Source organism: Corythoichthys intestinalis, chromosome 1 (genome assembly GCF_030265065.1).
Source record: "Corythoichthys intestinalis isolate RoL2023-P3 chromosome 1, ASM3026506v1, whole genome shotgun sequence".
NCBI lineage: Eukaryota > Metazoa > Chordata > Actinopteri > Syngnathiformes > Syngnathidae > Corythoichthys > Corythoichthys intestinalis.
In genome coordinates this window covers 17,765,302-17,791,500 of record NC_080395.1, presented here as the reverse complement: position 1 = coordinate 17,791,500, position 26,199 = coordinate 17,765,302, and the positions used below count along the sequence as shown (strand labels likewise).

Below are 26,199 nucleotides of genomic sequence, written 5' to 3'. Positions count from 1 at the left end.
AAAACAACACTGCTTCCAGCTCATCCTACATACGTTATCACATGACTACTTGAGCTTATAGCAAACACGGAGGGCTAAATGACGAGCTGACTTCGGGGGCCATTGCTTGCCATTTCATCTCGCTGTTTGTGCCTTGATAAAGCATCGCTTGTAAGTCATATCTTTTGTTCCATATACATGAGCATTCAGTAGCACATGGTGGTGTTAATATGTAGTTTGTTTACATTTATTATCAACTATGTTACATTGTTGCCTTGCTGCAAGCGGCAATGATCTATTACAGTATGTATTATCCTTTGTACGATGAGTAATTTTTCATTAAATGACTCAAACAACTTTTTCGTGCACCGAAGCTTTTGTATCTCAAGTGACTTAGTTGTAGAAATAGTAGCTGTAGTAGTAGGGTTTACCTTCTCTGGTTCATAGCAGGTCCTCCTCCATTGTTCTTCCCAGGTCCCCAGCTGTGTCGGCGAAGAGGCGAGAGGGAGCGCAGGCTGCCCCGCACAAGAGAGGAACGTCGTGGAACCTCCGTCACTCTGTCTTTGGCCTCCTCCTCGGCGTCCCCGGCAACACCCGCTCCTCCGTCTGCGGTAGAGGTGGAGGCCTCCCGGAGGGCGCCCTCCTCTGGGCTCCAGCCGCTGCTACCCAGACCCTGACTGCCTTCGGGGCTGGAGCTGGAAAGGCCCACACTAGCAGTGTCGTCCGTGGAGGAACAGGAGATGGAAACCTCGCTGGTGCTGTCGCCGCAAGTCACTGGCTCGTCATTCTGTAAAAGTTTAGGGGAAAAGATATAGCTTTTTGCTGTTGACAGGCAACAGGTCCAGGTGTATCCCTCTGCCTAAAACCAACTCCATAGTAGACATGTGCCTATTACCCATTTCAAGGTACAGTGGAGCAAATAAGTATTTAGTCAAACACTAATTGTGCAAGTTCTCCCACTTGAAAATATTAGAGAAGGCTGTAATTGTCAACATGGGTAAACCTCAACCATGAGAGACAGAATGTGGAAAAAACAAATAGAAAATCACATTGTTTGATTTTTAAAGAATTTATTTTCAAATCATGGTGGAAAATAAGTATTTGGTCAATACCAAAAGTCCATCTCAATACTTTGTTATGTACACTTTGTTGGCTAAAACGGAGGCAAAACGTTTTCTGTAACTCTTCACAAGCTTTCCACACGCTGTTGCTGGTATTTTGGCCCATTCCTCCATGCAGATCTCCTCTAGAGCAGTGATATTTTGGGGCTGTCGTTGGGCAACACGGACTTTCAACTCGCTCCACAGATTTTCTATGGGGTTGAGATCTGGAGACTGGCTAGGCCACTCCAGGACCTTGAAATGCTTCTTACGAACCCACTCCTTTGTTGCCCTGGCTGTGTGTTTTGGATCATTGTCATGCTGAAAGACCCAGCCACGTCTAACCTTCAATGCCCTTGCTGATGGAAGGAGATTTTCACTCAAAATCTCACGATACATGGCCCCATTCATTCTTTCCTTTACACAGATCAGTCGTCCTGGTCCCTTTGCAGAAAAACAGCCCCAAAGCAGGATTTTTCCAACCCCATGCTTCACAGTGGGTATGGTGCAATTCAGTATTCTTTTTCCTCCAAACAAGACAACGTGTGTTTCTACCAAAAAGTTCTATTTTGGTTTCATCTGACCATAACACATTCTCCCAGTCCTCTTCTGGATCATCCAAATGCTCTCTAGCGAACTGCAGACGGGCCTGGACGTGTACTGGCTTCAGCAGGGGGACACGTCTGGCAGTGCAGGATTTGAGTCCCTGGCGGCGCATTGTGTTACTGACAGTAGCCTTTGTTACTGTGGTCCCAGCTCTCCGTAGGTCATTCACTAGGTCCCCCCGTGTGGTTCTGGGATTTTTGCTCCCCGTTGTTGTTATCATTTTGACGCCACGGGGTGAGGAGGGAGTTGAAAGTCCTTGTTGCCCAACGACAGCCCCAAAACATCACTGCTCTAGAGGAGATCTGCATGGAGGATTGGGCCAAAATACCAGCAACAGTGTGTGAAAAGCTTGTGAAGAGTTACAGAAAATGTTTGGCCTCCATTATTGCCAACAAAGGGTACATAACAAAGTATTGAGATGAACTTTTGGCATAGACCAAATACTTATTTTCCACCATGATTTGCAAATAAATTCTTTAAAAATCCAAAAATGTGATTTTGTGGGTTCTGTCTGAGGTTTACCCATGTTGACAATTAGAGGCCTCTCTAATATTTTCAAGTGGGAGAACTTGCAAAATTACTGGTTGACTAAATACTTATTTGCCCCACTGTATTTGTCTGATGAAGGCACATTTTTCCCTACTACTAACTTGGAAGTCATACCAGGTCACCTCTGGGAAGTAATAGGACTGTTAGCGCACTGCTACCTAATGTTTTGTGGGAAATGGGTACAGCCACCTCGGACACACACGCATACATACAGTCAATTATGAGTTCATTTGAAGGTGTGAGCTCTAACTGTGGCCTATTGTCCCGCCAGCTGCGGCGCAAGAAGCGTGTCACAGAGAGGCTTCTGTCAAGAGAGCCGGGAGTGAAAGATGGGCTTTGTGCCAGCCTGGCTCTACTTCCTCTGGGAAGCCAGTGAGATCATGTGACCGCATGAGTTCATTCAGGCAAGTCACGTGAATTCAACCAACAGCACTTTGAGGGAGGAATCAGCTCCCAGTTAAGTTGTTATCCATGCATAGCACAAGCGGGGTAAGATCTAAGCGCACGTGTCTTGCCAATGTGTCCGCAAACGGGTCTAACTCGGGTCTGATTTTGTTGCCATGGCAACACATTTTGTATTTTGTTGGGAGAACTGTGCTGCAGCGTGAAGGGCTACAGATTGGCCTTAAAATATTTTTGGTTGCTGACCATCATTGTTTCGAAAAACGACGAAAACGTTTCGTTGACCGACATATTTTTCATGATGAATGTCACACTAAAATATTTCTTGGGTGACTGCAATATTTTCATTGCCTCAAATACTTTTTGCATGTGTTTCCCTCTCATACTTTTAAGCATTGTGTTTTCTTGGCGAAGCAGATTGTTAATCTCATACCTGTCAAGTTGTACGGTTTCAGCGTAATTTGTACAAGTGAGCAGTGATTTTTAAATGTGTACGTCAGGGGTGTCCAAACGTTTTGCAAAGGGGGCCAGATTTGGTGTGGTAAAAATGTGGGGGGCCGACCTTGGCTGACGTCCTTTACGTAGAACAATATATTTAAGCAAATTTTAGCAAGCCATTCTGTGTGTCAAATTTGCTTTATTTTTTTTTTTTAATTAATCATTTCAACAATCTCGCAACTACGCTTTGTGACGTTCTCTTTTGGCTCTCGGGCTCTTACGAAATACTGCTGCTGTAAAATTGAACTAGCTTCAAGTTGCTTCAATTTCTCGCTATGTATCTTCCCTGTAATCTTGTCATGTCAGCGTGTCTTTTTTGGTAATATCGCCTGACATTGAACTCTTTAAAAACAGCGACTGTCTCTGCAATTGAGGCAGACACAGTTGTTGCGTATTTTAGTGAAGTAATCGTCCAATTTCTACCTATCCTTGAAGCGTCGGCCACCGCAGTCAACTTTATTTTTTTTTATTGTCGCCATTTTATAAAAATTGGGAGTAAAGGGTCACACGGGGTAATGTTGCTTAGAGTGCTGCTGCCTTTTAGTGCGTAAATGAGGAGCAGCATTTAGTGTGTAAGCTAATTCATATGCTAGTAGCAGTACTGCTGACCAATTTATTAAATCTGTGTGCGGGCCAGACGTTATTGATTTTATGACAGAGGCTGGGGGCCGGATGAAATTTGACCACGGGCCGCATTTGGCCCCCGGGCCGGACTTTGGACATGTCTGGTGTACGCCGTACATTCAGAATCTGTACGTTTTTTTTTTTTTTCTCCGTTCGGATTTTGTCACCGTTTCGGCAACTAAACAATGTGCGTTACTACGTTGGTTGAATGACGCAAGAAAAGTCAGAGTGGGAAGGGAGGGAAGAGTGTTGTGATGCTGTTGCAAACGCGATGCTAGGCGGCTCCAATATTTCCTGACTGTAGCCGACGCCGACAGCATACAATCTGCGCCCACTTCATGCTAGATATCATATGCATATAGAACTATATTCGAAATGACAGGCTTGGTGGCGTTAGTAAACAACCGCCACCTTAAAGCAGTACACTTCTCTGAAAGGCTTTGTTGTAGTGAACCTTCCTACCAAACCTAAGTAACTTTTTATCTAAAATACTCTTAAATCGGCAAAATCTTGACTTGAATCCATCTTTAAATGATGAAACAGTTTTAAAACTTTCACGTGTAGAAAGTAGACAAAAGGGAACTAATGCAAAAACGGGAGCAATTTTAACAACTTTAACGGTTGATTCACAACATTAAATGACTTCCAAACATAGCAAAGGTTATTATGTTTTCTTTTCTTTTCTTTTTTTAAATGAAAAAAACATGAAAGGTAACACCAGTTACTTTGCCAAGTAACTAAATACGCTTACATTCAGGTAACTGAGTTACTAACTCAATTACTTTTTGGGAGAAGTAATTTGTAACTGTAATTAATTACTCTTTTAAAAGTAAGATTAACAACACTGGTCATAAAGATGAAGTCTGCAGAATGACAAGTGACAAAAGCGGAGATTTTACTCTGCCAATTTGTTGCCAAACACAATTTGCCCGCAACTGTTGCTGATCACTTCTCAGAATTAGCAAAAGAAATGTTCCCTGACTCAAACATTGCATCGGTAAGTTAATTTTATCAATTGACCTTTTTAATTTATAATTGGACACACTAACGAACTACCTTCAAGTCAAACTGAATTTCGAGCTAAAGTGCCATGAAGTGCAGCCATCAAAAGACATGATAGAAATTGCCAAAAGTGCTACATAAAATTATAACAAAAGTCACTGTTAAATTTTAGTAATCATGATGTAACGGAAGATATTGATTGTTCTTTGATTGCACCAGGTTATGTGACAATATTACCAATAAATTCATATTATTTTAAAAATTGAGTTTTATTTTTATATTGTCGCTATATAAAACGTTGTAAGATTAGTCATTAATTCGTAAGGCCATATGTCACCCTTTTTAAGATTGCCAACGGCCTCAGGTTGACAGGTATGTAATCTGTTGACCACATTAGTCACGTTGAGTATTTTAATTACTCTTATTTGATATGACTACGTTTAAATATTTTCATAAGACATATTTAGTATGTTCTGTCTGTATGCATCTAAACAAAACAAGCTGAAAACGCACGTTAGTACTCTGGGTGACAAATTCGCCTCTTTTAGCACGTTTTGCCGGTGTAGCAAATTTTGGCAGACCACCGGTTTTGTCCTACTCTCATCTCGTCTCATCCCATCTTTCCTGTTCATTTTGCGTTTGCTGCTCGTTTTGTTAAATATCGTCAGTGCTGTCATGCGCATTAATGTTCCTCTCGGGTTCAAATTAAAAGGGTTGAACAGATGACGTGTTTATGTTGCTAAAGTCATACTCTGGAAGCCAAATGCGTGACCAAGTGACGTCACTGCCCTGCGACGTCAACAACAATGGTGACATACTAGTTGAACTAATTTTACATATTGTATAAAAACGAAAACATCAAGAGGGGTTTTAATATCAAATTATTTTAACTCATGATAATGTTCATCTTTTCTATCCATGGTTCCCTTTAAATTATACAGAACACAGCTCACCAAATGCCCCCTCCTGCACCTACACACTCGCCGTCTCCTCCACCTCTGTTCGCCTCTTAAGGTGACAATAACAATACTTTTTTAGGTTTTTGGGCTGTGGAACGAATTAATCGAATTATAAGGTATTCTTATGGGAAAATCCCGCTCGACATACGACTATTTTGAATCTAGGTGCTGGAATGAATTAAATTGTAGCGGTACCACTGTATCTTGTTTTTAACAATGGTGGTATTTTCGACAGACCTGCAGATTTAGTGCTGGTATGAACCTGTTTGTTATTCTAATAGTTTGCATACATTTTTCAAAACTTATGATGTGTATCATGGACTTCATGATGTAAATGACGAGACACGAGGCGCAGGGGGCCTGCATTGTTGCGCTGACACAGACAAAGAGCTTTTTTCGTTGAAAATTCTTGTGAATAAATGCTTAAATCCCTGAATTCTTTATACATATGGATGCAAAACAGTCTCGATTCTTAGTTAGAAACAAAAGAAACCGTGCACGTAGCATTTATTTTACGTAAATATGTCGAATGTGCTGCTTGTCTTTAAATTCACTGTGGCGCCGCCTTACCACAAGTCCACATTAAAGAGCTTTTTACATTGAAATTCTTGTGAATAAATGCTTAAATCCCTGAATTCTTTATAGATTTGGACATAAAACAGTCTCGATTCTCGGTTAAAAGCAAAAGAAACCGTGCAGGTAGCATTTATTTTACATGAATATATCGAATGTACGGCTCGTCTTTTAAGTTCACTGTGGCACCGCCTTACCATAAGTCCACACCAAAGCGCTTTTTACGTTAAAATTCTTGTGAATAAATGCTTAAATCCCTGAATTCATTATAGATATGGACATAAAACAGTCTCGATTCTTGCTTAAAAGCAAAAGATACCATGCAGGTAGCATTTTATTTTACGTAAATATGTCGAATGTGCTGCTTGTCTTTGAATTCACTGTGGCACCGCCTTGTGACAAGTCCACACCAAAGCGCTTTTTACGTTGAAATTCTTGTGAATAAATGCTTAAATCTCTGAATTCTTTATCGATATGGATGTAAAACAGTCTCCATTCTTGGTTAAAAGCAAAAGTAACCGTGCAGGTAGCATTTATTTTACGTAAATATGTCGAATGTGCTGCTTGTCTTTAAATTCACTGTGGCGCCGCCTTACCACAAGTCAACAACAAAGCGCTTTTTACGTTGAAATTCTTGTGAATAAATGCTTAAATCCCTGAATTCTTTATAGATATGAACGTAAAACAGTCTCAATTCTTGGTTAAAAGCAAAAAACCATGCAGGTAGGCTTTTTTCTTTTTCTTTTTTTTTTTTCACGTAAATATTGCAAACTAAAATTTGTGAACTAAAACCTTTTGACTTTTTGCAGACGAAAACATCCTGAGGATTCGTCGACTAAAACTAGACGAAGACTAAACCATTTTGAGGTGACTAAAATCAGACCAAGACGTATTTTACTCCAAAATACTAAGACGGCTGTTGCAAAAGTCTGCTTCACACTTCAGCCCAGTTTTTAGCATTTCTAACAAAGGTAGTGATGTATGTGTAGTTGAGTCCAAGGTTTTCAAAGTTGTTGTGTAAAACAAATGTTTTCCACCTAGGACAAAATTTGAAGTGCGTTATTCACAATGAATCAAACTTTACAAAAAATACACTGACATATCCCACCTCAGCACTCAGCAAGCTCTCAATATCGCTGCTTGAGTCTCTGTGAGTGGTTGAGGAACAACTGTTGCTGCTGACCGTCCTGCTGGACAATGCGGGTAACGTTGCTGACCGCGAGGTCCCTGAAAAGACATAAGACCGTGCAGTGTGAATGGTCAAAAGTGAACAGCTTGAAGATAAAGGAAGTTACAGACAACAATTCATTTAACTTCCTTCTGTGAAAACAATAAGCAAGTCTGTTACGCGGGAGGGTAAAAACAAGCTCTTGAAATATGAGAAGGTGTGAAATGCCCATTTGGTTCAATGGCTGACTGTCTTTGACCAACAAAAAAAATTTCAGACTCAAGTGTGAAGGAAAACAACTACTGCTTGTGTTTTTAAGCCCATTTTTTGACACTGCTCACCTTTTTTTATTAAGAGATTGTTCTGTATGAAATATACTGAAGTTGAAGTCAAACACTGCCAAAGTCAGCTTTTACTGTTGTCACACTCTGTCAGGTATTTAATGTCTAGAGCTGAAACGATTACTCGAATACTTCAAGTAACTTGATCTTAAAAATCGATCGAAGAATTTTCTCCACCTCGAGGAATCGTTTAATTTTGCCAGCTTAAAGCATGACGTTTTGCCCATACTACACTTAATGGGCACAACGCGCTGACGTCACCTGCGTACAGGAACAATAGAGAGGCGGCGGATATATTTGATTTCCACCACGCATGAATATAGAGGTAACGACGAAGACGCCGACGAAAGCGAAGAGAAAGGCACCAAGAAAAAGCAGAAAATGTGTGAGAATTTCAACCTGAAGACCAAGGCGAACACTGTTTCATATATTCACTGTAAGACAGCACTTGCATAACACCACTCCTGGCTACTCGCGGCCCGACGCTTCCGCACCCCCGGCTGGACCCCACGATCGATGACAACCCCCGAAACCCCTATCGCCCGATCCACCAAAGGCACCCCGTTTACTCCCGAGAGCGGAGGAGCGATACCCGGGAAAAGGTCAAATGTAGTTAACGTAGCGCTAATAAATAAGATTAACGTTACTGTACTTTGCTAATGTAACGTTAGCCCTGCGGAGGGCTAGGTTTCTATTAATTATGACTACTGTCGATGCGTGGCAAACATGTCTTTCATACAGGCTTTATTTAATCTGGAAAAACACAGTGCTGTAGAGTGATGAGGGTGTAAAATAAAGCTAACTGTCAATTTTAGCTCGGTAATCATTGATGGATAAAACACTATTGCCTAATGTGCTTCCAATACAGCAGGTATCATACATTTATTTTGAACATTCCAAAACTCAAAATGCTATCAGGACTTACAATTTAGACTTAAACTTAAAACTTAACTAGAACTTAAAAAAAAGCTTGACTCAAATGGAAAATATTAAATACACATGTACAGTTCCTCTTCTACAACTGAAACTGAAATCAACACTGGGAAACACCACATACTGCACCACATACTGCATGACTGTTTCTTCCTTCTTAAAAAAAAAAAAAAAAAAAAAAAAAAAATCTGATTAAAATTGTTAGAGTTGTCCGATAATGACTTTTTAACCAGTAACCGATATCCCGATATTGTCCGACTCCATAAGTCCGCAGTCGTGGACTTAATATATTATGGCTAACTGGATGCTTTACTAATGATAAATGTAACAACTTCAAGGTTTTTCAAATAAACATTCTGTTAAAAATAAGAGAACCACTTCAAGGAAAGCCATGGAAAGAATGCTTATATTGCACCGCTATATTTATTGTTGGAATCAAGAAAGTGCAAACATCAGTTTTTTGGATCAAGTGCAGGTGCAAAGTACCAATTAGGTACTTTTTCTGTCCTCAATGTATGTGTAGGTACTAGGCCTGCACAATGTATCGTTTGAACATTGCCATCACAATGTGCACATGCGCAATAGTTCCATCGCAGGCCGTGTGATTGTTTATTTATTTACAGTGTATCACAAAAGTGAGTACACCCCTTGCATTTCTGCAGATATTTAAGTATATCTTTTCATGGGACAACACTGACAAAATGACACTTTGACACAATGAAAAGTAGTCTGTGTGCAGCTTATATAATAGAGTTGATTTATTTTCCCCTCAAAATAACTCAAAATATAGCCATTAATATCTAAACCCCTGGCAACAAAAGTGAGTACACCCCTTTGAAAAAACGTACATCCCTAAATGTCCAAATTGAGTGCTGCTCGTCATTTTCCCTCCAAAATGTCATGTGACTCGTTACAGGAGTGCTGTCAGCATTGCAGCAGGGATTGAAGAGGTGGGGGGTCAGCCGGCCAGTGCTCAGACCATACCCCGCACTCTACATCAAATTGGTGTGCATGGCTGTCACCCCAGCAGAAAGCCTCTTCTGAAGACTGTACACAAGAAAACAGTTTGCTGAAGACATGTCAACAAAGCACATGGATTACTGGAACCATGTCATATGGTCTGATGAGACAGGCGGGCTTTCTTGTTTTTTCAAAGGGGTGCACTCACTTTTGTTGCCAGGGGTTTAAATATTAATGGCTATATTTTGAGTTATTTTGAGGGGAAAATAAATTAACTCTATTACCCTAATTTTCGCACTATAAGGCGCACCTGACTATAAGCCGCAGCCCACCATATTTGGCACGAAAACGGCATTTGTTCATAGATAAGCTGCACTGGACTATAGACCGCAGCTGTCCTCACTGTATCATGGGATATTTACACCAAAAGATATTAACCGGTAAAACTTTTTTTGACAGCGGCATCATACAACTGTAAAAAGACCAAATGAAGCACCATGAAGCTTTGAACCAATTGGCTGCAAAGCTTTATTGCTTCAAGAAGCTTCATTTGGCCATCACTGCTCCCTTGGGGGAGACAGTCAACCTCTGCTGCCATCTGTTGTCAACACTGTTGTCATCCAACATGCCTCTTAGCATGCATTGCAGCGCTACAGATGTAAATAACAGTCAAAAATCATTTTCTGTGCTAAATATTTCTTCAGTTACTGTTCCAGTTGTTTCATCAATTGCTAGTCATGGTATTTGCTAACACTTTATTTGACAGTGGTGCCGTAAGACTGTCATTACACAATCATAATAATTACATGTCTCTGTCCTGAGCATTCATGAATGCTTATAACAGATGTCATTAAGTGTTATCCGGCAAATTATCTCACTTTTGAATGGATGCAAAACATCCAAGATGGACAGAAATTGAGTGACATAATTTGCCAAATGACACTTAATGACATAAGCATTAAGTACTGTCCATGATAGTGTCATGTCATAATTTTGATGATCTTAGGAGTCTTATGACACCACTGTCAAATAAAGTGTTACCTAAAAAAAAATCAACGAATAAGCCGCACTGGACTATTAGCCACAGGCATCAAAGTGAAGGAAAAAAGTAGCGGCTTATAGTCCAAAAATTACGGTATATAAGTTGCACGCAGACTTCTTTTCATTGCGCCCACAAAGTGTCATTTTGTCAGTATTGTCCCATGAAAAGATATACCTAAATACCTGCAGAAATGCCAAAGTGTCATTTTGTCAGTATTGTCCCATGAAAAGGTATACCTAAATATCTGCAGAAATGCGAGGGGTGTACTCACTTTTGTGATACACTGTATTTTTTTATGTAAACTTTTGTTTTGTTTTTTTCTTAAAAACAACAATAGTGCAGAGACAAGGCTTCCTGGATTCCTTTTATATACACAAATCTTTATCATTCACAGATAAACCCCCTTAGCCTGGATTAATCAGTATTATACGAATACTAGGGTTGTCCCGATCGCATATTTTTGCACCAGAGTCCGAGTCAGCTGATTTTGCGAGCCTGTTGATACAGTTTCGATCCGATACCGGAAAAAAGTTGTTTTTTGCTTTTGACGCTCACGCTGCAGAGAACAACCTCTTACTTACACATTGAGTTGTCACATCTGTCACACCTGAGATACAATTGTTGGCTGTTTCCAAAAATGTACATGTAAAATAAAGACATTGATTGTCTAAAAATTACTGGTGCACGATAGTTATTGGTCCGATAATTATCGGTCAGGAAATAGGGTATGACGTCATCCCGGTAAGTCCAATAACATTATTAATAGGACCGATAATATGTACTGTGCTGGCTTTACAGTTTACAGTACACACTAGTGTGGGAAATCAGTTGACCATTTGCGGGGCATTGCTGCCACCTGCTGGTCAGAATAATTCACTGCATCTATTTTTTGTTACAGTAGTTTGGTTCATTCACTTACACATTGCAGTGTCTAGCGGTAGCATTGACAATCGTGAGTGCTTTCTGTTACGTTTCCGCCTCGGAAATATGTGTCTGTAAGTATTTTATGTTTACTATAACATATGGATGTGCAATATATGTTTACTTCTGTTGTGAAGGGTCATACTGTATGTACAGAACTTCATAAATTGTTGTGTTATAGAAGCCAGCCAATACTTTAGTAGCTCAAGCTAGTGTGCTATGCTATACATATAATAGTTGTGTATATATGTGTATTGTGCAGTTTGTTGTAAATTGAGTATTGAATATGTATTTTTCTGTTGTACTTTCACAATATTAAGACGAGTGTCTTCTCATAAAAGCAAGAAAAGACCAAGCCTTGTGGTTTATGGAAGTGCATTCATTCTTAGCTGGCTGTCGGGCAGTGCAGAAGTGAAACGCACTGTTTTGTTCATGTCATTATGAAAAATCTATTGAGATCAAAGGCAAATCTATGTTGAATCCACAATTTATTTTTTTTTTAACCTCTAGGTGTTCAAAAACTCAGGTTATAGATTTCTTTTTAAAAATTTATCGGTTATCGATATCGGCTTTGAGGAGCAGGAAGTTATCGATATCGGTATCGGTTTCAAAAAATGGATATCGTGCACCCCTACTAAAAATGGTTCAATATTAAGTAGAGCAGGGCGGTAAACCGAAAATTTACCGTCACCGAAATTCTTAACGATGACCGACGTAATTTTGACCATGTCGGTAAATTCGGTAAATTAATAAAACAAGAAAATAGTCTTTTCATCCCGCTTTGATTCTGTGTTGTTCGTCTATGTTCATTCCCCTTTAAGAAAGCAGTGAATGTGCTTACGTAGGGAGTCACGTGATCATCAGGAAGCCAATCAAACAAAAGCCCGGTAAGCTAACGCTAGCAGCTAACGCTACAAGCAAAACGTGATGGAGTGTGGCTTAAGGGAGGTTCACCAAACTTTCAACCGACATTTAGTAGACTCTTGGTGGCATCCAGACGGGCTTTCACCCGCTGTCCTCCTTTGTTCTCACGATTTCCGGAGATGGTGCTTTCAGTGCTTTCTACTGGTAGCCAGGCTAACGCTAGCTAGCGGCTAACGCTACTAATGAACGTTATGGAGTCGGATAGAGGCTCTAACCTGGTCGAAACGGCTGAACTTAATGAGTGGATTGGGCACGGACTGCATCTTCCAATTACTATGTGGCGTTATTTTGTATCTGTCTGTGTGTGTGATTCCTCTGATAGCTTTTGTGATGGTAAAGAATTCTGCATAAAGTACAATCCAACGGCGAAACTTATAATGACCGAGAAATGGCCCCAGCTATTTTTATTGTGCGTGCATTTATGAAAAAATGCACGGGGGGGGGGGGGGGGGGGGACCCTTAAACCATAAAGTAAACACTTGTATTTAATAATTATATCACAGCAGCCATTAACAATAAGTTGTCTTTTTGAAGTGTACTGTTCAAGCTGCAAGTCATTTGTGTTACAATTACATGTTTGCACAGGCATATTGATTTTGACAATGTACATTGTTCAAGTCATACACGCTGTTATAAATGTTCATACTTGAATTCTTATTGCTTACAATACATTTTTATTAGGGCTGTCAAACGATTAAAATTTTTAATCGAGTTAATTACAGCTTAAAAATTAATTAATCGTAATTAATCGCAATTCAAACCATCTATATAATATGCCATATTTTTCTCTAAATTATTGTTGGAATGGAAAGATAAGACGCAAGATGGATATATATTTTCAACATGCGGTACATAAGGACTGTATTTGTTTATTATAACAATAAATCAGTTCTAAATCAGTTATAGAAATTTTATATTAAAACCCCTCTTAATGTTTTCGTTTTAATAAAATTTGTTAAATTTTCAATCAAAAAATAAACTAGTAGCCCGCCATTGTTGATGGCAATAATTACTTACACTAAAAAATCAGTCGCACCCAAACGCCAGCAGAGGGCAGCAAAACTCCGCAAAACACAATTAACAGGTGGGCCTTTCACTCTAGTGACATTTAAATATGTCTGAGCTGGGCAAGTGCGTTAATTGCGTCAAATATTTTAACGTGATTAATTAAAAAAAATTAATTAACGCCAGTTAACGCGATAATTTTGACAGCCCTAATTTTTATAAATTTAATGTTTAGACTGCATGTACAATTGTTAAATACAGTATATCAAATTGAATGCTGGTAAATAAATCAACAAGAAATAGTTAATCTGTATTTCATGCATTGATTCAGATTTTCAAATTATATAACAGTCCGCTTGGGCGAATTTATCGTCATTTATCGTTATCGAGATAAATCTGCTCAATTTATCGTGATACATGTTTAAGGCCATATCGCCCAGCCCTAATATTAAGTGAAATGTCTTTATAATTGCCCTAATAAAGACGTTTTATCCGATTAATAAATCAATCGATTGAATTTTCAGTAGAATACGCGATTACTAAAATATTCGATAGCTGCAGCCCCAAAAAAACAATTCACATATTTGCCAATTTTCAGACATCTTACTCTCTAAATTAGCTTCTTAATAAGGCTGCAAGAACTAATCGATTTATAAATTGGTTGCCAACGAATTTGATAATTGATACAGTTGAAGGAAATACCGTATTTTTCGGACTGTAAGTTGCAGTTTTTTTCATACTTTGGCTGGGGATGCGACTCATACTCTGGAGTGACTTATGTGTCAAATTCTTAACACATCATTTCACCTGTTATTTTGGTGTTTTGGAGTGACACTGATGGTTTGGTACACTTGTTGGCATGTTCTTTATGCTATAGTTATCTGAAAAACTCTTAATAGATATGTTAAGTTAACGGCCACGTTCACATTTCGTTGTTTATGCATCATGTAACATTATCATACTGTACACTTATTCAGCATGTTGTTTTCTATTGATTTTTTTTTAATTGCCTTTCAAGATGACATATCTGTTCTATGTGTTGGATTTTGTCAAGTAAATTTCCCCCCAAAATTGGACTTATACTCCGGTGCGACTCATATTTGTTTTGTTTTTTTTCCTCTTCATTGTGCATTTTTGGGCTGGTGCGACTTATACTCAGGTGCAACTTAAAGTCCGAAAAATACAGTAGTCATCATTTTGTCTTCATTGCTATTTTCAACATGCCGAAAGCAACTTCAAGGTAAATTGTGAAGGTAACTGATATTTATCCGATTATGAAAATAATCGTTAGTTGCGGCTCTATTTATATCACAACTAAAACTGGCACTGACACTGTTTAACTATCTAATTGCGGTATGATGTGTTATTTGTCTGGGTTCCTACATTAACTGCAAAAAAAAAAAGCAAAGTACTCAATCCCTCATCATGTAAAGTGTAAAGAGCAGCAGTATTTGCTCATTTAAGGAAATAAAGAAAGAGGAAGAAGCCACAAGAGCCCCAGAGGGCAAGCTTTCTTTAGCCGGTGTGCAGGAATAAAATGGATGACATCATGTTTTCATTTTGCATCATTACTGCAAGGGAGGAAGTTATTCTTTGTCCTCCCACAGAACATTTTTCACTCATGAGAGGAAGTGTAAGGTCGTGTGTTTGTGTTATACACCGTGGGGTCCAGTTTCCATATGAGACAAATGGGGACATCCCATTGACACACAGTGGAAGAGCTAAAGTCATACACTTCCTCCAAAGTCAAAGTGTGTTTTCTGCGGAGATATGCCCCAAAACAGCTTGCTGCATTATTAAATCACATAAATTAATTTGTGGGTAAACCTGTCACTAAATTGTACCGGTAATTGAGGATTAAACCCTGAAGTGTTAATGAAGGCTTTTAAATAAAATCACCAATGTCAAGTGGTGAATTACAGTATGGTTGGCTTAACCCCATATGACTACAGCCAACCCGGCATGGTGCATATTTGCATTTCTGACAGGGAAACCTTCCCTTAAGCAAAGGATTGTTTTTTTTTTTTTTTTTTTTTTCATCATCAGCTAGAGGTCAACTGAACAGCACGTACAAATGTTTATGTTTCAAGGCACGTCTGCTAGAGACATCAGGAAAACCTAGTGAGTCTCACGGGGGACGCAACACAGCAAGACAGGTTTGCATTCAAGGTGTACTTTAGAGTGTCATGGATCACGAAAAGTGCGATTCGCTTTCATAACTTCAAAGGGGTTGGACATCATCGTAAAAAAAGAAGGCAAGAGAGAAGTCGGAAAGAGAATGCATGTTGCACAAGAAGGATGACAAATACGGATATGATATGATCCCAACAAATCATACGCTTGCAAAGAAATGAATGTGGTGAGAAATAACAGAGAAGATGAAGCACCGATCTGGTTGTCCTATCACACAGCACATTGGACATTTTCATACCCCATTCGCTACCTTAAGTGTTTCCCCATGACAGACACAGATTGCAGATAAGATCTTCATTTATTTCCTCTTATTTGGTTTCCGAATCAGTTATTCTCAGAAGACGACAAATGTAAAGTTGGAGCAAAAAAAGTCCATGACAACAAGGCTGCTTTTTTCCCCCAGATTCAGTATAGAGGCTTACATTTTCTACGGAAGGACTTTTGAGTTACAGCTGAGTCTTCATATCTCACACTAAAAAACACTTCCAGTTCAAAGTCAGCGTCAAAGTCATTAACACAATTTTTTTGAGTCCTAGTCCATTATGTTTTTTTTTTTTTTTTTTTAAAAGATTGACAATATACAGGTAGTCAAACAGTTCCAGTTGCCTGCAGGAGTACGCAATGTTATTTTAATTAACAGTTTTCATTTTAACTGCAGAATAATCGGGTGGGAATGTCAACTATCCGTGATTCAAAATTAAGTAGTTCGGATGGAATAACATCTATGGAGGACCAGGAGTGCAAAAATTAAATAAATAAATACACATTTAAATAAATTATTAAATCATTAAAATGTTTCTATTTCAATATTTATTTAAATATGTATTCATTAATTCCAATTTATATTTTATTTCAATTTTTATTTACTTGTATAAATTTATTTATATATTTCAATTTATACTTATTTTAATATGTATTAATTTCATTTTTTATTTATTTCAATTTATATTAAATTATTATTGTACTATTATTATACTATTTTACCATTTATTTCCATTTTTATTTTATTTTTTTATTTTTTTATTCCAACATTTATTTATTTATTCCAATACAGTGGTACCTCTACATACGAAGTTAATCCGTTCCAGGACCTTGTTTGTAAGTCGAAATGGTCGTATGTCGAGCAGGATTTTCCCATAGGAATACATTATAATTCCATTAATTCGTTCCACAGCCCAAAAACCGTCACTAAATCCTTAAAAAATACTGCTGGTACTATTACAAATGGCAATTACACATAGAAAAACAAATAAATTATAAATCAAAATCGGAATAATAATAATAATAATAATAATAATTCCTGTATTAATGTAACGAATCGGGTTCTAATGTGGCGGACGTTTTTTGCTGACCCTGAACGCACCGCGGGGCTGACGTGCCAGAGACAGACCGGTGAGCTTGAGTTTCACTTTCACTTTGAATGTTTTCTTGAGAACACCGTCAATTGCGGCAGACAGAAGGTGTTTTTGTTTTGAATAAGTTGTGATATAATGATAAAAACGTGGCGAAGTTGGCGATTTCTCTGGAGATGTTACCACAATAAGAATTGTCAGCTTAACTTATAAAGACTGGCGAACGATGGTCGGAGGAGGACCGTGGAGATGTATTGTTGAGCCATTTCACAGATGCCCACCCTACGCTCATATTTTTCTGTCATTTGCATCTTCATTTAGAAGGTAAGCGTCAACTTTTTCCTTGTTTCACCACCTGTACCAACCTTTTCTGAAACCAGTGTTGATTTGTCACACAAGAAAATTCGCCGTGCATTCGTCTGCGGTGCTGCCATTGAGCATTTCGAGCATGTCGTCGGATGTAGAAACAAATGGCGAGTCAAATTTTACGTCGGATGTCGAAAAGTTCGTGTGTCGAAGCGATCGTATGTAGAGGTACCACTGTATATATACAGTGGGGAAAATAAGTATTTAGTCAACCACCAATTGTGCAAGTTCTCCTTGAAAAGATTAGAGAGGCTTGTAATTGTCAACATGGGTAAACCTCAACCATGAGAGACAGAATGCGGGGAAAAAAAACAGAAAATCACATCGTTTGATTTTTAAAGAATTTATTTCCAAATTAGAGTGGAAAATAAGTATTTGGTCACCTACAAACAAGCAAGATTTCTGGCTGTCAAAGAGGTCTAAAAACAAAATTGTACACCTGCACCAGGCTGGGAAAACTGAATCTGCAATAGGTAAAACGCTTGGTGTAAAGAAATCAACTGTGGGAGCAATTACTAGAAAATGGAAGACATAGAAGACCACTGATAATCTCCCTCGATCTGGGGCTCCATGTAAGATCTCACCCCGTGGCGTCAAAATGATAACAAGAACAATGAGCAAAAATCCCAGAACCACACAGGGGGACGTAGTGAATGACCTACAGAGAGCTGGGACCACAGTAACAAAGGCTACTATCAGTAACACAATCCGCCGCCAGGGACTCAAATACTGCACTGCCAGACGTGTCCACCTGCTGAAGAAAGTACACGTCCAGGCCCGTCTGCGGTTCTCTACAAAGCATTTGGATGATCCAGAAGAGGACTGGGAGAATGTGTTATGGTCAGATGAAACCAAAATAGAACTTTTTGGTAAACACAAGTTCTCGTGTTTGGAGGAGAAAAAATACTGAATTGTATCCGAAGAACACCATACCCACTGTGAAGCACGGGGGTGGAAACATCATGCTTTGGGGCTGTTTTTCTGCAAAGGGACCAGGACGACTGATCTGTGTAAAGGAAAGAACGAATGGGGCCATGTATCGAGAGATTTTGAGTGAAAATCTCCTTCCATCAGCAAGGGCATTGAAGATGAGACGTGGCTGGGTCTTTGAACAATGATCACAAACACACAGCCAGTGCAACAAAGGAGTGGCTTCGTAAGAAGCATTTCAAGGTCCTGGAGTGGCCTAGCCAGTCTCCAGATCTCAACCCCATAGAAAATCTGTCGAGGGAGTTGAAAGTCCGTGTTGCCCAATGACAGCCCCAAAACATCACTGCTCTAGAGGAGATCTGCATGGAGTAATGGGCCAAAATACCAGCAACAGTGTGTGAAAAGCTTGTGAAGAGTTACAGAAAACGTTTGGCGTCCGTTATTGCCGACAAAGGGCACATAACAAAGTATTGAGAGTATTGACTTTTGGTAATGACCAAATACTTATTTTCCACCATGATTTGCAAATAAATTCTTTAAAAATCAAACAATGTGATATTCAGTTTTTTTCCCCCACATTCTGTCTACCCGGTTTACCCATGTTGACAATTACAGGCCTCTCTAATATTTTCAAGAGGGAGAACTTGCACAATTAGTGGTTGACTTATACTTATTTGCCCCACCGTAAGCTTTACACTTTCATGTGCGGTCACTTGTACATTTTTTTTCTCTATTTTTCTATTTTACCAATGAGTTTTCATGTTTGAAGTGCAGGCTAAAGTGGTTAGTATACATTGTCTTTCGCCGCTAGCCTCAACGTCGTAATGCTAACGCCGTATGACGTGTAATATAAATTTGTTATCTTATTTTGCTTAACTGTAGTTCCATGGTGTGTTAATGACCAAGAAACATATTTGAAAGGAACTGGCGTCTCATATGCAATCAATGGGCCTAGTGCAAACGCATGCACGCATGTAATTTCATTAACCGTGTGATTAATTGACCTATTTTATATCACGACAGGTTTAACTGTATGTTTTGCACATAATTGTATGGGTTTTCACTAGTTGATTGGCAAATAATCCAGGTTACATGTCGCTGCTCAGACATAGTCGGTGACATCCAGTAAAGGAATAGTATAATGAATGGATGGGTGAATAAGTAAAGGCTTTCAGCATTTGAATGAAGGTCCCAACCCTGAACTTAACCATGTTCAACCCGAACAAAAAATATCCACTATCATTAGGACGTGACTTGCCAGAAGCTACAGGGTTGTGCGGGCACGCTAACAAGCAAACACCATGGATAAGTCAATTGCAGGGCACCTAATTAAGACTGCCTGGAGCTGATTTATCAGCAACTATCCCCGACACCACTGTACAAGGTGTAGAAAGTTCATATTGGCCATTCTGACGCCTGCGCTGATATTTAATAACAGTGTGGAGAAGGAAAAAAATCAGCAACGGTCGATAACACCTCGGCACACTTGACCAAAGAGATCACGAAAGACGCTGACGACTCAGCATCACTTCTACTTGCATTTGACACCATTGCTGTTTATTTCTTTTCGTATCCATTCAGCAGAATTCCATCTGTTTCTTACTGCACGCAAAAGGCAGTTTGCTCTACACTTGACGCGGCTCATTGAGCTGATGTTTCAAATCCCCCCATGTCCCCTGTCTTTCCATGGCTGCTAGCTTTCAAATAAATATGCTTTAAACCCAGCAAGAAATATTGTTGACTCTGTCCCATGACTTTAGACGGGAGTAACTCTTGGTTAAGTAACAAAAATGGCATTTTGCAACACAATCCACAATTCTTAGAGTTGTCTCCGGCCGATAAAAGCATTTTAAAATGATAACGGCAAATATCGACATCAGTTTTTCGTTACCGGTTTTGGGCCTGTATGCATATGGCAGTGCTCTCATGTCCACTTATTGCCTGCCTGTGTTTCTGGCAGAGATGTCCCGATCCGATATTTGGATCGGATCGGACGCCAATATGGGCAAAAAAATGCGCATCGGTATCGTATCAGCCAACACGGAAAAATTCCGATCCAGACTTCCGATCCAGTTTTTTTTTTTAAAGTCCGGTCCGGGTTTTCCAGCGCACCGATTTAGATAACCCATTCCAGTTTTTGCTTCGGTTTCCCTAAAATCCGGTCCGCATTTCACGGCACACCTTCAACACACTACATTTACATTACCGTCTCCCAATTTACCGAGAGACTTTATCGGTAAAAATGTCAGCTGTGTGGGATCATTTCACCTTAAAGGACGACAAAGACGAAGAGGCAGAGTGCAACATATGCCACAATAAAGTCAAGCGTGGTGGTAAAGCTGTAAGAAGTTTTAATACAACCAACCTAATCAAGCATTTAGCGAAATACCACGACAAACAATATAAGAAGTATGTTAAGAAAACCGAAGACAAAAAGAAAGGTCCTATGCAACTAACACTGGTAGAAACTTTGGCTATGCGTGACAAACTGGCACACGACAGTTCCAAAGCCCAGGGAATAACAAGAGTCATTGCCAAAGAATTCATTCTGGATGACGATCCATTATCTCTCGTGAGTAAAGACGCACCATCCAACACTTAGAACCACGGTACAACATGCCAAGCCATCATTACATCCTTGAGCGATTCGGCCGTGGAAGATTCGAGAACAATTCAACAACATCCAAATTCCGATTATTGAAATATGTCAAGTAAAGCGGAACTAATATACAGCGCGTTCTTCGGGACGCAATGACAAACGGACCGCATTGCGTCCCGAGAGTAAACATCATGCTTGTCATAGACCAGGGTAATGCCAATGCTCAACTCACGGCTTTAGCTCAACTCATGCCGCTGGATAAAAAAACACAAGAATACCTGACTGCTGCTGACAGCCGCTACAAACTACGTCAACATCGTTTTACTGGAGATAATAGATATCATATGTATATAGAACTAGATGCAATATGACAGACTCGACGGCATTAGCAACAGTGAAGTATTGAACACTAGTTGCGTTAGTAAACAGCCGCCATCTTAAAGCAGGAGACTTCCCTAGTAGGCTGTTGTGAACCTTCCAAGCGAACCTAATTAACTTTTTATCTAAAATACTCCTAAATCGGCAAAATCATGACTTGACTCTATCTTCAAAACAGTTTTAAAACTTTCACATGTCGAAAGTAGACAGAAGGGAAATTATGGAATAACGGGAGCAATTTTAACAACTTTAACAGTTGATTTGTAAAATTCAATGAACTGAATGTAGTTTAAAGCTGCTGATACAGAATGGGGACTTGAGTATTTTATTTACTGTTTTAATATGTTAATTTGATACTGAAATAGTCGTTTATTTAAACCTGAGAGGCTTTTTATACAATTTTTGTAACTAATGCACGAAACATTAAAAGCATCGAATAGCTTGGGGGATTTGTGGGATTTTTCACTGAGGTTGTTTGTGTGTTTTGCTTTTTTAAGACAGTTTACAATAATATTTGCACGTTTTACTGACTGACTATGCCATTTCTGTTTGTTATTTATAATGTTTTGTGTTTGTCACTGAATAAACACGTCAGTTTCTTGTTACCAACCGTTGTGTGTTATTCAAACTCACCTAATTCAGCTGGCTAGTTGTTATCAAGAGTACTAAAACCTTTTTCATCATGAGTCTGACAACTAAGTAAGGAGGCTAAATAACTTTAAACTTTAACACATGCTCAGATAGGCCGGTATCGGCATCGGCCAGTATCGGTATCGGATCGGAAGTGCAAAACAATATCGGTATCGGATCGGAAGTGCAAAAACCTTGATCGGGACATCCCTAATTGAAACTATAAGAATTTTCACAAGATGACTTGAATAGCTCTGTTTTGGAAGACTTTGGTTTAATCACTATGACCACATTGTATTCATTATAGATGTCCCGATCTGATCACGTGATCGGAAATCGGGCAGATCACGCCATTTCTAAGAGGATTGGAATCGAGTGAAAAGGATCAGGTTTTATGTTTTTCTGCTTCATGCTCGTACAGCCTCTAACCTTACCTACTAAGCAGTGCGACCAAACTGTTTTGCTTGGGCACCAGTGCAGCTGGCGTTTGGTACTTAAAGTTAACGATGATAGACAGGTTTGTAGCTTTGATCTGGCCAGACACACCTCGGTAGCTCTATGATCAAAGGCACTAATGTGTGAATCATCGTTAAGCTTGGTACACAGTCTGAAGTGTGCTGTGGCAACTCAATGTGTAAGTGAGAGGCTGTTCTCTGCAGACTGAGCATCACAGCAAAACAACTTTTTTTTGGCATCAGATCGAGACTCGGCAGTATCGGCAGGCTCTCAGGACCAGGTTACTCGGGGGGCAAAAATATGCGAATGGGACAACCCTTGTATTGATATAATACCGATTAATCCAGGCGAAGGGGGTTTATCTGTGAATTATGAAGATTGGTGAATATAAAAGGGATACAGCAAGCATTGTCTCTGCACAATTGCTGTTTTCATGAAGAAAAACAAAAGTTTACATTAAAATTAGAAATTGAAAAAAAACAAAAAACACGTCCTGCTCTGGGACTATTGCGCATGCACACATTACGATGGCTATATTCAAACGATATATTGCGCAGGCCTAGTCCCTTCACACACACTGACATAATAACTACCTTATTGCCACTTTGCACTTGCACTTGATCCAAAAAACTGATGTTTGCACTTTTTTTATTTCAGCAATAACTATAGCAGTGCAATATAGGCACTTTTTCCATAACTTTCTTTGAAGTTGTTCTCTTTATTTTTCATAGAATGTTTATTTGGAAAACCTTGAAGTTGTTACATTTATCATTAGTAAAGCATCCAGTTAAGCATAAAACGTTAAGTCCACGACCTAAGATATATCGGTTCGATATCGATAACAGATTCTTGGAGTTGGACAATATTGGGAGAAAAAAAACGGGCAGTATGTGGCATTTCCCAGTGTTGAGTTCAGTCGTAGAAGAGGAACTGTACATGTGTATTCAATATTTTCGGCACAGTACAGTGAAGTACTTTGTTCCCACACGGCTAATATTAGATAAGGGACAGGAAGTTTGACTGCCCTGCTTTCTTGGCATACATTTGCTCAAAAGTGCAGCTCAGCCAATGATACATGGTATGCAACTGTAGATTGTAAATATCTTTGTGGAAGTTGGTGAAACTTCAAGGCAGGAATTTTGTGTCGACCTATTTAGATTAAAGGGTTCATGTAGCATATATTAGGGTATGTAGGATTTAACCTAGACAGCTATAACAATTTTGGAGGAAGCATCTACAGGGCACTTTATTTTTTTAGTTCAGCAGGTCTTAAAATAGCTTGATTTCACTGTATTCACAGTACAAAAGCCAACAAAAACCGGCCTTATGCTGGAAGAACATAATTTATTTGCATAACTTGTGCTCTCTTTCAACAGAAACAAGGTTTCTCTATGAGAAAATAAAGGTCTTCGAGAGGAGAAGAAGCTCAGTTTTTGTTTTTTACAAAGTACGTGAGTCACACTTAGTTAGACAAACCAGACAGAGTGTCTATCACTTTGACCACGATCATTTGTAGATAAGGAAATAAACACAAAGTCAGAAGACTAAGGGTTTTATCCAACGTTTAAGTAAGTGAACAGTCATTAACATAATTCAAAACAGTATGAAAGTGAGTCTTACCTAAGTGTTGAGCATTGCGCGGCTGCTGGAAGGACGCCTCAGCGTCGCGTTGGATCTATGAGGACAGAAGAAACAGGAAGACATTGAATCAGCCTCAGTAACATGTGACACTCGTCAGCCGGCGAGACGAAGTGATGCGGCGGTCAGGAAGTGTCGGAAGGGAATCTGCTTTTTCTGCGGTCATGACAGCTATACAACAGCCGCGTGTGTATTTGAGTGTGAGGCTGTTACGGCGGGTTGTAGCTAAGATTAAGTGTAATCACACACACCCCTCCCAAAACTGACACCCCTACGTCTTTGCAGATGGCATTAAGAGCTGTGATAGTTTGCAGACTGAGTGATGTTTCATTTAGCAGACTCTTTGTCAAAGAAGACTGGGACACGGGCTTTGCATCACAGCCACCTTAATAATTCTATGATGCACTTTCAAATGTAACGCTACATCACTTAAAACCTTATGGTGTCAAGAACTTTCACTTATTCTGTGATACATTTAAATATACTACGTAACATTTTGTATTCAAGTCAACTCTAATTGCGGTACGTCAAAGATGGACTACGTCAGGTGCGTCAAACTCATTTTGGTTCACAGGCCACATTTATGGCAATCAGATCTCCAGTGAGGTGGACTTGTTTATTTTTGGCCAAATCAGTTAACTCACTGACTGGAAGATTAGCATTCACAGGCAATCTTTCCCTTATATGTGAATTTGATGTCTATCGTTCTCAATGGCAGAAATTTAAGACCTTTTAAGACCTTTTTTTTTTTTTTAAAAATCCTTAATACTAGGGTTGTTCCGATCATGTCTTTTTTGCTCCCGATCCGATCCCGATCGTTTTAGTTTGAGTATCTGCCGATCCCGATATTTCCCGATCCGATTACTTTTTTTTGCTCCTGATTCGATTCCAATCATTCCCGATATTTTTTCCCGATCATATACATTTTGGCAAGGCATTAAGAAACAAATGAATAAAACTCGGACGAATATATACATTCACCATACAGTACATAAGTACTGTATTTGTTTATTATGACAATAAATCCTCAAGATGGCATTTACATTATTAACATTCTTTCTGTGAGAGGGATCCACGGATAGAAAGACTTGTGACTTTGTATATTGTGACTAAATATTGCCATCTAGTGTATTTGTTGAGCTTTCAGTAAATGATTCTGTAGCCATGCCCAACTGCATGATGGGAAGTGGAACCATGACTGTGCGTAGTGCTACCAATTGATATATCTTCTCTGCGCTGGGAAATAACATAACGGGTGAAGAAAAAGCTCAATTGCTACCTTGCTTCCGCACATTCTTCCCATGATATTTCTAATCGTAGGGAGAGGGATTGAAAGGCTTTAGCCAATTAAAAAAAGGCTCCAAAGGCTGCCAAAATTCACTCTACTCATTTTATGCTGCCTTTTATCTCCCTATATAGGTAAAACGGCGTCATTACAGATTGAGCGCGACAATGCGTGAATGGGACGTGCAGCACATGCATTAATTGCGTTAAATATTTTAACGTGATACATTTTTCAAAAAATTAACTACCGCCGTTTTCGGGATAAATTTGATAACCCTACCTTAAGCCTAAACTAAAGACTCTGGATGAGTGTAACATATTATGTCTGTAACGTTAAATACAATTAGAAAACAATAAATATATATATATATATATATATATATATATATATATATATATATTAGGGCTGTCAAAATTATCGCGTTAACGCGCGGTAATTAATTTTTTAAATTAATCACGTTAAAATATTTGACGCAATTAACGCACATGACAGTATTCTGCCTTTTGGTAAGTTTTACAGCAAGGTTTTTTGTGCTGTCTAACAGCGAACTCTTGTGGTCGCTTTGCCACATGGTTTATTGCTTTCTTGCCAGTTCAATATGGCTGCACGACGTCTCGGGCTGACGCCTACGTTGTAATGTTGTGCTTATATGATCCTTGGACAAGATTTGTCCGTAAGTATGGTTGTTGTAAAGAATGTACATATTATGTTAGTCAGCGAAATGTTATATTTTTTGTATGAGATGCTTTTTGTTTATGTTTAGTGAACCTGTATAGCGTGCTAAGC

The 26,199-nt window shown here is 39.1% G+C and overlaps 1 protein-coding gene across 9 annotated transcripts in view; it reads right to left on the bottom strand.

The window, feature by feature from the left end:
• Window positions 1-26,199, bottom strand: part of LOC130921629 (A-kinase anchor protein 13) — a 276,582-nt gene that overhangs the window by 108,801 nt on the left and 141,582 nt on the right. For all 9 annotated transcript variants that reach the window (XM_057845733.1, XM_057845759.1, XM_057845767.1 and 6 more), the window contains exons 10-12: window positions 24,111-24,165; window positions 7,401-7,519; window positions 411-766 (exon numbers count right to left, since the gene is read on the bottom strand). In XM_057845733.1, coding sequence (XP_057701716.1) covers window positions 411-766; window positions 7,401-7,519; window positions 24,111-24,165 — 530 coding nt within the window. The remainder of the gene's footprint in view (window positions 1-410; window positions 767-7,400; window positions 7,520-24,110; window positions 24,166-26,199) is intronic.